At 40.5% G+C, this 16950-nt stretch overlaps 1 protein-coding gene across 2 annotated transcripts; it reads right to left on the reverse strand.

Annotated features, from left to right (window-relative positions):
* Positions 1 to 1102: 1102 nt before the first annotated feature.
* On the reverse strand, positions 1103 to 16788 carry pvalb8 (parvalbumin 8). 2 transcript variants are annotated; one of them, XM_042085861.1, is made up of 5 exons: positions 16721 to 16788; positions 2731 to 2795; positions 2323 to 2455; positions 1760 to 1869; positions 1103 to 1375 (listed from the first exon to the last, which is right to left on the reverse strand). In XM_042085861.1, exons 2-5 carry the CDS (start codon positions 2789 to 2791, stop codon positions 1350 to 1352), a joined length of 330 nt encoding a protein of 109 aa, XP_041941795.1. In that variant the 5' UTR covers positions 2792 to 2795; positions 16721 to 16788; the 3' UTR covers positions 1103 to 1349. The 2 variants fall into 2 exon arrangements, with proteins under 2 accessions (XP_041941795.1, XP_041941796.1); XM_042085862.1 differs by lacking the exon at positions 16721 to 16788 and adding an exon at positions 3293 to 3362.
* Between the last annotated feature and the right edge of the window lie 162 nt (positions 16789 to 16950).

Below are 16950 nucleotides of genomic sequence, written 5' to 3' on the forward strand. Positions count from 1 at the left end.
TGTGTGTGTGTGTGTCTGTGTATGCATGTATATTTATGCATATGCATATGAACCTAGGTCTGTGCACATACAGTATGTGTGTAATAGTCTGTCTGTGTTTTGATTTGTGTGCTGTCTGCACGGAAAAGACATCTGATAGAATATGGCACTTCACCAGGCAACACACACCCACCCAGACTGAGCTCACAGCTGGACTTAAGGCATGTGGATAATGCTAGGGTGTGTTGTTGTTCTCTGCCAGCACTAATTTTTGCCTCTGCTCAGTCAGTTGTATGTGACTGTGAGTAAATGGTTTGGTGTGTCTTCTCAAACTGTCCTGTCTCAGACGTTTTGGAGTACAGCCATTATATTGTAATAGATTTTAAGCAATCCGTGTCACAGAAGGTGCACTCAAAATTGAGAAATCACAAAAGCATAATCAGGGGCAAAAGACCAAGGACAACATTTTCACACTCTGTCTATAAAAATCGAGTTAAATCGTTCAGTCTTTTTTGAATAATGTGAAAGCTTTTGACACTAAGGGTGTGATTTAAAAAAAAAAAAAAGAACAGAGCTCTGAAGTATGTAGCCCTATGTTTGCATCACATCCATACAGACTATTTAGCCCCAGATCCTTCCTGTGATCTAACTTGCCAGTGTTACACCTTGCGCAGTTTGCACCTTGCACAGACACAGGGGAAGCTGACCCAGAAGGTACAGCATTGGGTTAAAGGTCATTGACAGGATACTTGTGTACAGCAGCTTTAGGTTTCACTTGCCACAAAAGGCTTGGCTTCCTTTTTCTTTCAGTCTAATTACAGCACAGTACACCTGTCCTCTGCAAACACGACATATGTCACCGCATTACCCAGTGTCTGTCGGCATCTTTACCAGTCCTATGTTCTCCAACTACATCTAGTTAACTGTGTTAAGTTTTGTTACAGTTTGAAGTCTTCTAACTGGCCATACCCAGGCCCAGAATCGTCAAAGTGTGAATGTGTATTCACAAAAACTCAGATCAGTGCTCAGAGAGAATTAAGAATTACCCTGACATGAGTAGGATTATTTTAAGTAGTTTTAAAAGTACACCTCGTACAAGAAATATGATATATACACAGTTGGGTTTTTTATTTTTAATGAATTTATTTGTGCATTCCATCAATGTATTTACTGGTGGTTTACATGGAGATAATGCTGTAGCACCCCGTCTAAAATGTATTACAAAAAAACGGTGTGTATGTGGATTCTCTCGACTAGCAGCCTCCCAAGAAGTGTTGTCCTGATGCTTCAGAAGAGAATTCAAGTAAGATGAAATGTAGAAGGGCATTCATGGGGGATGAGGAGGAAGAAAACCTGTTTGGTTCAGTTGTTTAAGACATAACCATGGCCTGGAATTCTGTAGAGAAAATGAAAACTTGGAATGAGTTATTAGTTCTCAAGACTGAAAAAACAGACATTGATATGATTTGATAAACTTTCTTTTTAGCAGAACTAATTCCTGAAAATTGCAATTAAATCTTTATGGGGGAAAAAGGACATGGAATTGCCTGATGTGATAGGGCTGTAAGCTGGTCCAGTCCTTGTATCCTTGAACACCCCATACATCTTATCTCGCAATGCACAGTTACTAATGTGCAGTTTGCTGCTTTAGTTTGTGGCAACAACTGTGTTCTGGGGTGATGTCTCAGTTTCATCTTCCAAGCCATAAAAATCCCCCAAAACAGGACCGTCCATTCATTTTGGACACAGACATAACACATTGTCCAAAAGACACACTCACCGTCTGCTCCGATCTTGCCATCACCGTCTCCATCGGCAACACTGAGGAAGGCCTTGGTCTCCTTCTCAGTTAGTGCTCGTGCTCCAGGTGAGAACTTCTGCAGGAAACACCTGCCAGAAACATGCAATTAGCTACTGCTTTTATGCCATAATGCCCCTAACCTCTAAATAAATGAGTATGGAGACCTTCAACTGAAGTGGCTTTTGGGAGGTATGCAATAGTTTAGACAAATGGTAGTTTTAATATTGGTTTACTTTAAAAGCATTAAACAGTTTAAAGACTATAGAATTGTAAGTATCCTAGTGAAATATTACTTTGGCATGTTTCCTTCTCTCCTATATTATTTGAATTACTATAGGAAATTATATTTTGAAGGATCTCTATCTAAAACAAAAATAGTGTTTTGCTAATGCAAAAGCAGAGCAATATGACCCCAAACAGCTGTGTTTATCGGCACTGTTTGGGTACACTGCACCCTGAAATATGAAAATGAGTTCACAGTGGCAGTTCAAAACAGATCCAATGGCTTAACACATTGAGATACTGGGGAAGATAAAACTTACTTCAGCTCTCTCTCCTCAATGAAGCCGTCTCCATCATTGTCAATGATGCCGAAGACGTTCTTCACCTCCTGGGCACTCTTCTTGGTCAGACCACATAGCTGGAAAAACTTCTTGCAGTTGAAAGAATCTGGGGCTGCGATGGAGAAAATACAGAATAAGCTAGTCCATATAGCCTTGTCGGGAAAACACAGACATCCAAAATACTTTTTGTACAACACGTTAATCTCCAAACGTCCATTCCCCGATTGTGTTCGAAGTTGTTGTATTTCTGTTCCTGCGACATTTCCATTCATAAACACTTTAAGGTTTGGTGTGTCATTGTCTACTCTTTCTTTTGGTGAAAGATGCACCAATTAAATTCTAAAATCTAGTTAAGGGAACAATAACGATGTAAGTGGAAGACGATACCTTGGCAGTCCTTGATGGCACTGTCGATAGCATCAGCGGAGAGGATAGATGAGATAGACATTGTCCTGTTAGAGAAACAACCAGTGTAAATAATTCAGGCTTTTTTTCATGCCTAGCAGTAACCATAACCGAACATTAAATCAACTTATCTAGAAAAACGATTGGAGATGGACGTCTTGCAACCATCAAAACGACATCTTGACTGCAGAATAATCTGACTTAAGTAATAAATAGGCTGTGTGAATTCAGAAACGTTAACACAGAAGCATCGTTTTTGTAGCCTACAGATTTTGTTTAACGCGTCAAGCTTCTTAAATGAGAGTATTCACCCAGAGTTGTCCGATGCAGCTTACACAAATTGTCTCAAAACAAGCAAATCTGAAAAGTTGCGCTATACAGAACGTCAGGCGGATCAGAACAGTAGAATTACAAAAATGCAAAAACTCTTGTCCCTCGCAAGCTCATTCTGGAAACCGATGGCAGAAACGCATCCTAGGGGCAGCCAACTAGACCTGCGGACAGTCAAACGACAAGTGTGGATCCTACACACAAGCCCACTTACCCCCTTTGAAGTTTTCGCCGTAGGTGATCGAACAGAGAAGTAAGGCTATGTGGTGACTGTCTGCCAAGAAGGATTTATATAGGTCTGATTGTAGTGACAATAGGCAATTCTTAGGTTACCTGTCTGCGTATCAAATTCAAAAGGCTCAGCTCAAATTTCTTACCTAACTAATTAACCTTTACTATTTATAACCGCCTGAGCTGAGTATGGATGGGCAAGCCCTCAGACATCTGTAATGCACAAATGGCAAATTAACCAATATGCTCTGTCTCAGCAATGCTCCCTGTCCAATCCCAAAAGGCTGTTTGGGATTCTCTCTTTCTCTCTCTCTCTCTCTCTTTCTGTGTGTGTGTGTGTGTGTGTGTGTGTGTCAGCAAGTAAAATACCCTTTATAAATCAATATAATCCAGGGTGCTCTAACACAGATATTCCTCTTTACTTGGCTTCTGACCATTTTTCTTTGATATTAATTCATATTACAGAGTTGGTTGGTGACAGACCTGTGGTCGATTACTTATTTCTATAAGTTCAGCACTAAGTCAGATGCCATATATTCACAAGTCTCCTGCAAACTTAAAAAGTATACAAAACAGGCTACAATCCCATATTATCATTCTCAGTATTTCACTGCACCCAGTTTAGTCAGATGGAGTCAATTTATCTCCTGATCTTATGCAAGTCCAATATACTTTGTCGATGGCCACATACGTGTATACTGTATGTTGATCACAGAATGTCATGGCAGTTCAACCTTCTCATCTGGTCCTAAATGGGAGTGCACTGCAAACAGTAGGCTATCATTTCTACAGGATGCTGCTGATTCAGGGATGCCAGGTCACCTTCTTTCGTCAAGTGCTGCCTGATGTAATCTGCGCGGCAAACTCCCACTGACAGTATAGAGTGGAGTAGAGCACTTGCAACAGTATAGTGGCAGTTCCGAATGGTCTTTAGCAAACCCACTCGATTCAGGAGTTAATTCCATGTTAACTGACTACATTTCTGTGTGAGACAATGATATCATCTGAGAGTGGGCGCTAATGCAGCAGATTAGAATGAATGCTTGTTGTATCTCTTTTAGCATTGTGCTGTATGCATTGCAGTAGGATAGTGTTGACAACATGGTGACATTCCTCAGAGATGGTGAATACAGTCATGCATGCACAGCACTTCTGGAGGGCTTATAGAAATGCCCTTGTAGCTGCCCCCACTGTTAGGTGATACAGCACAGGGACACCTGCCACCCAACGCCAGACATCTCAAGTGCTCATTCATCAAACTCTTCTAAACAGTCATTAGAGCTCTCCCAATCAACCCCTCCCTTTAGTACCACCATGCTATTTCCTTACATGAGAATTAAAGTCTAGCTCCTGACATGAGCTGTATCTTACTGTGGAACTCCCTTCTCTCAACTATCTCTCAGCTATCTCCTTTTATTTTAAATTATAATGTCTAGGCTTATAAATTGTGAAAGCATTGTATTCGTTAGTTAGTTGCATTACATATATTTTTAAAGAAGAATCTATTGAGGAACAATGCAGGATGCAGGAAAGATGTGTAGAAAAATAAAAGTGAGCCGTCTCTAAGGTTCCTCAGCAGAGCCTCTTTCTTGCAAGATTTAATTTATGTCCTTACCTGACGGATAAAGTGATATCACATTATATTATACTGTACATTTGATTTACAGTATATATATAGCAATATACACATGGCTAATGCAGGGAATGTTTTGAGATATTTTCACACACACACACACACACACACACACACACACTTATATTATGTGTAGGCATATATACACCATAAAATCAGTGTTCATGTGTATCATATTCACTTCAGTAGACACTGTAAACACACTATACAGTGTATGCACACATTTTAATTGCTTTCATTCAATTTGGACATTTGGCATTTGGCATTTGGACACACAAATGATTCTACTCAATGCCAATGAGAAAGATTATGTTGACTTCAAGGAAGCATATCCATACAACTGGTCATATTGAAGTGTGCATATCAGGCAAAATATTTGTATCTTATTTTTTGCTGTTTTATTTTTTCACTATTACTAGTAAGTGGGCTCTCAGTGTAAGAAACTCACCCAATAATGCAATTAAAAGTAATACAAAAGGCCAAGTATTTAATATAATTTTATCCAAAGTGACTTTTACAGTAATGGCATTGGCCAGGAATCTGCTTGCAAAAACGCAGAGCTAACCACTGTAACACAAATACGCACAATGCACACAATGACAGCAATAATTAATTAGGGACAGGCAAACAGACACTGTAAAAAAATCTTTTCCTGGTGTTAAGACAGGCTGCATGCCTCAAAGTATGTGTGGTGTAATGTACATTGTAGGGTGGATAAGATATGCTACATATGTCTTACTAAAGATTCAAGGCAAATGTTGTGGTTCTGCAAATGTGACCTTAAAATAGGTCAAATTGGACACCTGTGGATCAGTATTAGAGCTATAGTATCCTAGTAATAGCCATGTGTTGTTGTCTCATTTGAATTAAAAACAAGTCTTTACACCTTTTGTTGTAAGCTACCATATACATTTACAGCATTTACAGCAACGTAAAGCAACATGAATCTAACATAACTGTTTGGTTTTGAAAAATTTAAATGTAAGTACTTTTACATGATGGACTTTTCTTTTGCAATGCAACCCTAAATAAATAAAAGCCATGACCTAATGTATATGCATACATATCGCATTTTTTTTCATATTGCAACATTTCAATTATTATTATTATTCTTTTTAGTTCATTGTACATTGACTGACAAGTACCCATAGAGAGGGCATATGATTCTAGCAGCATGGTTCTGGAAGATGTAGTGTTTAGGTGGTTGTGGAGGGCCAAAGGTTTGCCTTAGTGGCGTGCAGTATGAGTGCACAATTTATTTATTTTTTTAAACGAGTGAACAACTTTGTAAAGCCAGCATGCGATTTAGTAAAACGAACGCACGCGGGAAATAAGTCCGCAGCTTGGTTTCCGGTAGCATTCCGGCAGAACTCGTTGCACAGCAGCTGGGAGATTGGTCCAATGTGACAGCTGGCTTTCGCCCTCATAATGTTATGAAATAAATGAAATAAACTCTGATAAACATTTTGACATCTCTATTCCCCAAGCTCTAAAATACAACAACGTAAGGCGGCTTTGAAATTGGGGACCTTTTGCCTTTTGGATGACGTAATTGTATGCTTATTAGTAAAAACATAAGCCTATTACATACATACATACATACATACATACATACATACATACATGCATACATAGCAGGCCTACATACATACGTGATGTATAGGCCTATATATATATATATATATATATATATATATATAGAGAGAGAGAGAGAGAGAGAGAGAGATGCTTAGGGGCGTTCAGTAACGACTGACAGCGGCTGTCTAAGTAGTCAAGATTTAAAGATATTTCAGAACAGGCCTACCTACATTAACAAACAAAAGCTAATTGAAGGGTCTATTATTACAAGTGGATAAATCTTTTGTTGGGGCACTGGCCCATCTACCCATTTGGACAAGCTGCAATTATATGCACAGTGCCTTGCAAACCTGCTCCACACCCTGCTAAATCAGTCATTACACTGATGTGGCAGAATACTCGGAATTATCACTGGGAAACCTTAGAGGTGAGAACAGGACGTGAGCTGACATCAGATCCACAGGTGCATCTTACCATTATTGGTGATGTCATGGGCTACTGTGATAGGCCGGGGTCCTAAGGGCTTACTGAGGATTTCTTTGTTCATGTTAATTTGCACCATAAACTTAAAGCAACACCTTTTTAAACCTTAAAATAATGCTTCCAAAATCGTTTCAGTGGTGCATCAACTCGTAACAGGGTGAACGGCACTTCTGCATTCGCTTTGCGGCCCTCTATCGGCTATAACCGCACTATGTAAGTTTGCCAGATCGGGTAGCGGATCTGTAGTTCGATGGAATGAGACATAAGAAACTACAAATTTGACTTACATGATGTCGCAATACATCATACGTTCATAAAATCATGCAACATATTCTACCTTGTCTGTGGACATCGTTATTTGCAAAGCCGGAGCTGGATAAACAAATAGCGTGCGTGCGACAAAGGAAAAGTTCTTTGGTGTTGCTTTAATATACATTTGCAACATAAACTCTCAAATAGTATGCTATATCCAGATCTGAGGTAGCCTACAGTATATTTTTATGCATAAGACGTTTGCGATAGCCGAGGGCAACTGTTTTTGATTACATTGTAAACAGCCTATTAGTATGTAATAACCTATGGTAAGCTGCGCATACAGAATCTATCCCGGAATCTTAATTTCTCAACTAGACCTGTTTTCCATAGGTCCTCGTTTCATTATTTATGTAGTATATGTTTTTGCATAAGCAAATCTAGTAACCTATACTACCATTTTAAGTATCCTAACTGGCAACAAAATGTAAACCTTGACGGATCTGTTTAAGACGGTGCGTGGCAGCATGGAATAGTCAATTGCCTTAAATGACTTAACACTCAAGTGCAGATTCTACGCCATCTAGTGGCGTAAAATACCAATGCATATACAGTTGTGGACTTCATGCACTTGACCTACCCAAAATGCGTTTCCCATTTTACGCATAGGCCTATCTAGTAGGCTAGTCTACACAACCGCTAATGAAAGCAAACCAAGACATGCTATTGCAAAAGAATATTTATTCTTTTCTTATCGTTCTTTCTCGAAAAGTGCATTGAAGATTTTACAGTTAGCAAAATTCATATTTAAGACATGAGACGCAAGGCCTGTTCTGATTCTGAACAGGCCTACCTACAAAAGCTAATTGAAGGGTCTATTATTACAAGTGGATAAATCTTTTGGTGGGGCACTGGCCCATCTACCCATTTGGACAAGCTGCAATTATATGCACAGTGCCTTGCAAACCTGCTCCACCCCCTGCTAAATCAGTCATTACACTGATGTGGCAGAATACTCGGAATTATCACTGGGAAACCTTAGAGGTGAGAACAGGACGTGAGCTGACATCAGATCCACAGGTGCATCTTACCATTATTGGTGATGTCATGGGCTACTGTGATAGGCCGGGGTCCTAAGGGCTTACTGAGGATTTCTTTGTTCATGTTAATTTGCACCATAAACTTAAAGCAACACCTTTTTAAACCTTAAAATAATGCTTCCAAAATCGTTTCAGTGGTGCATCAACTCGTAACAGGGTGAACGGCACTTCTGCATTCGCTTTGCGGCCCTCTATCGGCTATAACCGCACTATGTAAGTTTGCCAGATCGGGTAGCGGATCTGTAGTTCGATGGAATGAGACATAAGAAACTACAAATTTGACTTGCATGATGTCGCAATACATCATACGTTCATAAAATCATGCAACATATTCTACCTTGTCTGTGGACATCGTTATTGGCAAAGCCGGAGCTGGATAAACAAATAGCGTGCGTGCGACAAAGGAAAAGTTCTTTGGTGTTGCTTTAATATACATTTGCAACATAAACTCTCAAATAGTATGCTATATCCAGATCTGAGGTAGCCTACAGTATATTTTTATGCATAAGACGTTTGCGATAGCCGAGGGCAACTGTTTTTGATTACATTGTAAACAGCCTATTAGTATGTAATAACCTATGGTAAGCTGCGCATACAGAATCTATCCCGGAATCTTAATTTCTCAACTAGACCTGTTTTCCATAGGTCCTCGTTTCATTATTTATGTAGTATATGTTTTTGCATAAGCAAATCTAGTAACCTATACTACCATTTTAAGTATCCTAACTGGCAACAAAATGTAAACCTTGACGGATCTATTTAAGACGGTGCGTGGCAGCATGGAATAGTCAATTGCCTTAAATGACTTAACACTCAAGTGCAGATTCTACGCCATCTAGTGGCGTAAAATACCAATGCATATACAGTTGTGGACTTCATGCACTTGACCTACCCAAAATGCGTTTCCCATTTTACGCATAGGCCTATCTAGTAGGCTAGTCTACACAACCGTTAATGAAAGCAAACCAAGACATGCTATTGCAAAAGAATATTTATTCTTTTCTTATCGTTCTTTCTCGAAAAGTGCATTGAAGATTTTACAGTTAGCAAAATTCATATTTAAGACATGAGACGCAAGGCCTGTTCTGATTCTGAACAGGCCTACCTACAAAAGCTAATTGAAGGGTCTATTATTACAAGTGGATACATCTTTTGGTGGGGCACTGGCCCATCTACCCATTTGGACAAGCTGCAATTATATGCACAGTGCCTTGCAAACCTGCTCGACCCCCTGCTAAATCAGTCATACACTGATGTTGCAGAATACTCGGAATTATCACTGGGAAACCTTAGAGGTGAGAACAGGACGTGAGCTGACATCAGATCCACAGGTGCATTTACCATTATTGGTGATGTCATGGGCTACTGTGATAGGCCGGGGTCCTATGGGCTTACTGAGGATTTCTTTGTTCATGTTAATTTGCACCATAAACTTAAAGCAACAACTTTTTAAACCTTAAAATAATGCTTCCAAAATCGTTTCAGTGGTTCATCAACTCGTAACAGGGTGAACGGCGGATCTGTAGTTCGATGGAATGAGACATAAGAAACTACAAATTTACTTGCATGATGTCGCAATAAATCATACTTTCATAAAATCATGCAACATATTCTACCTTGTCTGTGGACATCGTTATTTGCAAAGCCGGAGCTAGATAAACAAATAGCGGGCGTGCGACAAAGGAAAAGTTCTTTGGTGTTGCTTTAATATACATTTGCAACATAAACTCTCAAATAGGCTATGCTATATCCAGATCTGAGGTAGCCTACAGTATATTTTTTTGCATAAGACGTCTGCGATAGCCGAGGGCAACTGTTTTTGATTACATTGTAAACAGCCTATTAGCAGTGATGGGCAGTAGCGCCGCTGCTTTATGAATTAAGTAACTTTCCTGTAGTGACGTTATTTTTGTTGATCAAGTAGCGACGTAGCGTCCACAAACGCTACAAAATCCAGGACATAACTAAGAAATAAAATCAGGTTTGCTATTTTTAAACAACAATCAGAGTGAACAATCAATCAGAGTTGTTGGTTGGACATGTTCATGCGCGAGCTTCTTAGTGATGTAGTACTCGAGTCCGGTCTCGGACCAATTTCTGCTTTCTCGGTCTCGTCTCGGACTCGTTCCTTCAAAGACTCGGTCTTGACTCGGTCTCGGACCACAGTGGGAGGAGAAGGACTCGTAATTTCAGACCGAGTCCTCGAGACCAACGCATTTTTTATGTTCATATAAAAAAACAGACAACACATAACAACAATAATAATAAAATGCAATATTGATTGCATTTTTTGAAAATGACATCCCATGGTGCAATGCAAAGATACTGCCGTCAGAGCCGTTTATTTATCTCTATGGCTCTGCTGCCGGTGAGTGTCTGTAGGTCAGCATAGTCCATATTAAGACGTTAAGACTGCTCCTCTAAACAATTCCCAATCTAGCTTAGTCTGTAGGCCTAACTGTTGATTATTAACTGGGGTGATATTAAATTATGAATATTAAAACTGACATTTTTTTATGGTCTTGGTCTCGACTCGGTCTCGACTCCTAAAGGACTCGGTCTCGACTCGGACTTGCTTCCTCAAAGATTCGGTCTTGACTCGGACTCGACTGTATTTGAAAACCAACAGACTCGGTCTCGACCCTTCAAAGACTCGGTCTTGACTCGGACTCGGCATAGGCAGTCTCGTCCCCATCACTAGAGCTTCTACTCTGCCTCTCCTGTATGTATCTATCGAAACATGCGCATGCGTACGGCAGTGCAACTCGCAGAATGACACACACAGACACACATACACAGGAAGGATGGAGAAGACAGGAGGAGAGCGAGAAGATCAGCCAACTGACTCTACCACACCGTGGCCTTATCTTCAGAGATATTAAGGTTTTGCACCTACGTCATAATGTCATGTGACCGTTTGTTTACAACTAGAGTGGTAGGCAAGAATGGTAGGCAAGGCACTGCAGAGAGTGGTAGGCAAGCCTACAACAGTCGGGTTGCATAGGCTACACATAGTTACAAATAGCTTCAAAATTTAAATTTTAATATCAAATATTGACCGGGATGCCGACCACTTGTGTAGGCCCTAACAGTTGGTTTTACAATAAGAAGCAAAAAGGCGACTAACGACCGTTTAGCCTACCTATCCTCTGGTTGTGGAGGATGATCGTTAGCAGCTGTGAAGTCTTTTATTCTCAAGATAGCCTAATGGTGTAGCCTACTGTCTACGAAGACGTAGGCTAAAATACAACTATCTACAGTCATCCAAAAATGAATTGCCAGAGACAGGCTATGAAGGGAAAAAGTGCAGCATTTTAAACATGGCAAGATTATTTTTACCGGAACAGTTTGTTCTAATTTGTCTCGTGAAATTCGTGCTTGTGGACATCAATCACCTATCTTCTGTCCTTCTAATTCAAGTTATCATGTGTGTCATTTGATTATATAATCACAACAAATGCTAATACATGAAAACAGAATAGGCTTTTGTGCTATAGGCTAACGTTACAGGTCACAGGCTAACTCCCGTATGTCAAAATAAACTGATTTGATCCTAATAGTTTAGCGATCACACACAACAACTTAACACAGCAACCTCAAACACCACTGTTGAACCTAGGCTACTGCTTCAGTCATGTAAGAAATAAGCAGTTTATGAATTATCTTTACCCGTTTAATCAAGTCCACATGACCAAAATAACAACATATTTAAAGGCTGAGCTAGCATAACAGCCTAATATAGGCGATGCTGCAATGGATAACTAATAAAAAGTTTCACACAATTAATGAACTTTATCACTCACATTCTGAGTTTTTCTGGGTGGTTATATATCCATGCAGATCGTCTTGGAATAAGCCATCGCTGTTATATGATATAATATGTTACAGGATTCATGACTAACGCCATTAATGTTATGATGCTGACTGACGCTGGCTATAACAGTAGCTTCTAGGCTACCGTTTTAAAGTCTGCTGAGTCTACTGCCTACCAAAACCTGTCGCTGTTCAGTTGAAGTTAAATGATCAAATATTGTTTGATTTTGTGTCAGCTTTCAGAAGGAAGACATGTTCCTTTCTGGTCAAATTTCACAGCTTCTAAGAAAGGCTATCGTCTTCGTGTAAACCGAGTTTTGAACAGAGAAAAAAAGTTAGGCTACCATTAGGCTACATGCAGGTTCTCCGATACAGATCAATGCACCAAATCAGGGCGATTTTAGCGAAACAACGTTCCTGTGACAGGCTATCAAATATTGAACAATGGGATAACGTTTCATCATCACCTTTATTGATGCCTGAAATGTTGACATTGCTGAAATACAGAGATGTAGCCTACTGAGAGGCAGCTGCAGACAACGATGTTCAATGGGTTCAACTTGTCCCTTGCCTACCAGCTGGATGTAAACAAAGCTATAGAACCTAGAATACGTCACATGAAAAACGTTAATAGGGAGGGGAAGTGAAAACCAGCGCCCCAAGTGGTTGTGTTCCTATCGAAGAGCAACTCCAATGTTAAGTCCCATAGACCTATTTTTTTTTTTAAATATTGTGAAGCCAAATCAGCGATGTTATCCACCAAAAATATTTTTCAGTGTCTATACAGTAATAATCTTCTAACTGTGAAAATGTCAGACACTATTTTGCCTTATTTAAAAAAAATCGAAATTGCTTCTTTTGTTTCATAAACGAACTACAAAAGAAGTCACGTGACTTTACCCTTCGACGTTACTCACGGTAGCATGGTTTGTTTATTAGCCTGGTTAGCATTGACACTTAACATTTACTGTCAGCTCTTCATGTGAGTAGAAGCACAACACCAGTTATCCAGACATAAAGGTTATCACCACGCGGTTTACATCACGTTCCGTTATTACAAAAATATGTTAAGCCAGTTAAGCAAATTGCCGTATTGATCAGTTAAACGCTGTTTGCAGTTTGCGCTGTCAAACTCCAAGGATCTACACCTACCATTGTTGCGGTATTGTACAGACCTCCTAAACCATCAAGTGTGTTTTTTTCTGAACTTTCAACTGCCCTCACTGAACTTAATGCAATGTCTCCTAACATTATTTTGGTGGGTGATTTTAATTTACACCTGGATAATTCTACTAAAACATGCACAAAATACTTTATGGACATGCTTGATTGCTTTGACATCACTCAATACATTGACTTTCCAACTCACAACAAAGGCCATATTTTAGATCTGGTCTGTTGTTCTGGTATAACACCTACCAATTTCAGTACTGCTGAATTACCCATATCAGACCACAAAGTTGTGCTATTTGACACCTATCTGTCCAGGAAATCCAAAGTTCAGCGTGTCATGTCATATCGTAACATAAAAAAGGTAGTGCCAGAGGAACTTACTTCACTAGTTACCTCCTATCCTTGCCCTTCTCCTAATGCTTCAGTAGTGGATCTGGTTGGCAATTACAACAACTGCATGTCTGCAGCACTCAACAGTCTTGCCCCCTTAAAGACACGGACCGTTTCGTTTGTGCACTCCGCACCTTGGTTCACTCCTGAACTACGCCAAATGAAGTCAATGGGTCGGCGCCTAGAGCGACTATCAAAAAAGACTGGTCTTGCTGTCCACCAAGGGATGTACTCGGAGCACATTCTTCAGTACAAAAAAGCACTCTCTGCTGCAAAGAGCGCATACTATGCAAGGATCATCAATGAGGGAGAAGGAAACACCAGGGCTCTCTTTTCCACTGTGAATGGCCTCCTCAAGCCACCTGATAGTACCATCTATCAGAATGCATCTGTTGAACGCTGCTCAGCCTTCTTGAACTTTTTTCACACAAAAATTGAGGCAATCCATCAACAATTGGAGTGTTCAATTACTAAGCTGAAACAACCATGCTCCTTGATTGAGTTGGGCTCACCTACTATAAATGCACTCAGTGAATTCAGTCTCCCTGCTGAAAGTTACATCTCTGGTCTCATCACCAAGTGCAACTCCTCCACCTGTCAGTTGGACCCTGTTCCGACAAGCCTGGTCAAGATGTGCCTACCATCCATCATCTCAATGATAACATCAATAATTAACACCTCGCTCATCACTGGTCAAATCCCTCCTTCATTGAAGACTGCTATTGTCAAACCAACCCTGAAAAAACCTGGGCTGAACCATGATGACCTCAACAACTACCGACCCATCTCCAATTTACCATTCATTTCAAAAATTATGGAGAGGGTGGTGGCATCTCAACTCCAGGATCATTTGAAGGACAATGATCTTTTTGAGCCATTTCAGTCTGGATTTCGACCAAAGCACAGCACAGAGACTGCCTTGGTGAAGGTAACAAATGACCTCCTCTGCACAGCTGATGCTGGACTCATTTCCATCCTAATCCTCCTTGACCTGAGTGCAGCTTTTGACACCATATCCCATCAGCTGCTTCTGGAGCGTCTTACCAGCATTGGAGTGCAGGGCAGTGTTCATCAATGGTTCACCTCCTATCTCTCTGGCAGGACACAGCTTGTCCAGATTTTGGACCACAAGTCGGAGAGTGCTGCTGTCACAAAGGGAGTGCCACAGGGGTCTGTTCTGGGGCCCCTGCTCTTCATCATCTACCTCCTCCCACTGGGAAATATCCTGAGGCAACATGGTGTTCAGTTTCACTGCTATGCTGATGACACCCAGCTTTATATGTCCACCAAACCGACTGCCTCCCTTCCTCCTGCTGCGATGACTGCCTGTCTGCATGATATAAATCTGTGGATGACTAACAACTACCTGAAACTGAACAGTAACAAGACTGAATTACTTGTTGTTGGCTCAAAAACAACGCTGGCAAAGATGGAAAACAGACTCTCCCTATCTATAGATGGCTCCAACATTGCCTGCTCCACCAAGGTGAAGAGTCTTGGCGTTATACTAGACAGCACACTTTCATTCACTGCCCATATTAACAGTGTGTCTCGCAGCGCCTTTTTCCATCTGCGCAACATCGCAAGACTGCGCCCCTCCCTCAGTCAGCAGAGTGCAGAAGTACTTGTAAACGCCTATGTTACATCCCGCATTGATTACTGCAATTCCATCTTCTCTGGCATTCCACAGAAATCACTCCACCACCTACAAATAATCCAGAACTCTGCAGCCAGGATAGTAACAGGCACAAAGTCCACAGGCCACATAACACCTGTACTGTTGCAGCTACACTGGTTACCAGTTACCCAGAGAGTCCAGTTTAAGATCTTACTGTTGACATATAAGGCCCTGCATAACCTTGCTCCCAATTATATAACCGACCTATTAGAGAGCTATACCCCTTCCCGCTCACTGTGATCCTCATCAGCTGGTCTGCTCAAGGTGCCCAAGATGAACCTCAGCACCATGGGAGAGAGAGCGTTCTCCCACACAGCCCCAAAGCTATGGAACTCACTTCCAAACAACATCAGGCAGTGTGAATCCACTGCCCAGTTTAAAAAGGAACTGAAAACGTATCTCTTCAGACTAGCCTATGGACTGTGATATGGCTAAATGGACTATATATATATTTTTCTCCTTTTTTGATATATATATATATATTATTTTTTTTCTCTCTCTCTTCTATTTGTTTTATCTGTAAAGCGACCTTGGGTGTCCTGAAAGGCGCTCTTTAAATAAAATGTATTATTATTATTATTATTATTTAAAGATTAAGCGCCCAAACCTGTGACGTCACATGCAACTGTAGTCCATTATCACCATGTTAAGACAAGAACTCAAAACAATTCAACTAATCCTAAAAATAAGGTATGACCACTTGAAGCAATAGAGGTGACCCCAGTGCCTAACATATGGAAGGCATTAAATTAAGATCCCAATGTGCACCGAGATATATTTTTTCTAAAAAAAATCCAATCCACTCTGCTAAACTCTAGGAACGCAACCACTAGATGGCGATGAGATTACTTTCCCTGAGACTTGTTGAATTCTCAGATAAAAAGTACGTGTTCAGATGTCTGCTTTGTAATCCGAAAACCAAACTGTTGTCGACGTCCAAGACATCGAACACCAACCTAAGAACTCACATTCAGGTGAATCACTAATTTCCCTCCTGCCAGTGGCGCAGAAAGTGGGCATGCGCTATATGCGGCGCACACTTATACAAAGACTTTACTTATGTGTTATCCTAAGTTAGCCATTTATATATAGGCCTACAGTATGTAAGTTAGCAGCTAGCAGCTAACATAACCAAATTGCTTGAAAAATAGCTTGTGTAGCAACGTTAACGTTACCGTTAATGTTAACCTTAATATAACGTTACTATCTCCAAAAAGTTAGCCTACACCGGATTAGTCTACCAAATATCATATCATATCATATATCATCACATAAATTGTGGCATACGGATTTTACACAAGTTCAACATACCTTCGCGCTTTCACTGCCGGCTTGTCGCTTGACGTGGAGGACCAACGGTTGCAATCAAAGATTCTAGAACACTGTTCCACAATGGCAGGGGTACAAGACTGTCTTCATGTCTTTGCTATTGTCAATCCAACTGGTAGACTAAATTATAATGACCAATGACTGGGTTAAAATTACCCAGGCACTGGATGCATTACATGACTTTTTGCGCTCTCAGCCACTAACCCAGCACC

Source organism: Alosa sapidissima, chromosome 3 (genome assembly GCF_018492685.1).
Source record: "Alosa sapidissima isolate fAloSap1 chromosome 3, fAloSap1.pri, whole genome shotgun sequence".
NCBI lineage: Eukaryota > Metazoa > Chordata > Actinopteri > Clupeiformes > Clupeidae > Alosa > Alosa sapidissima.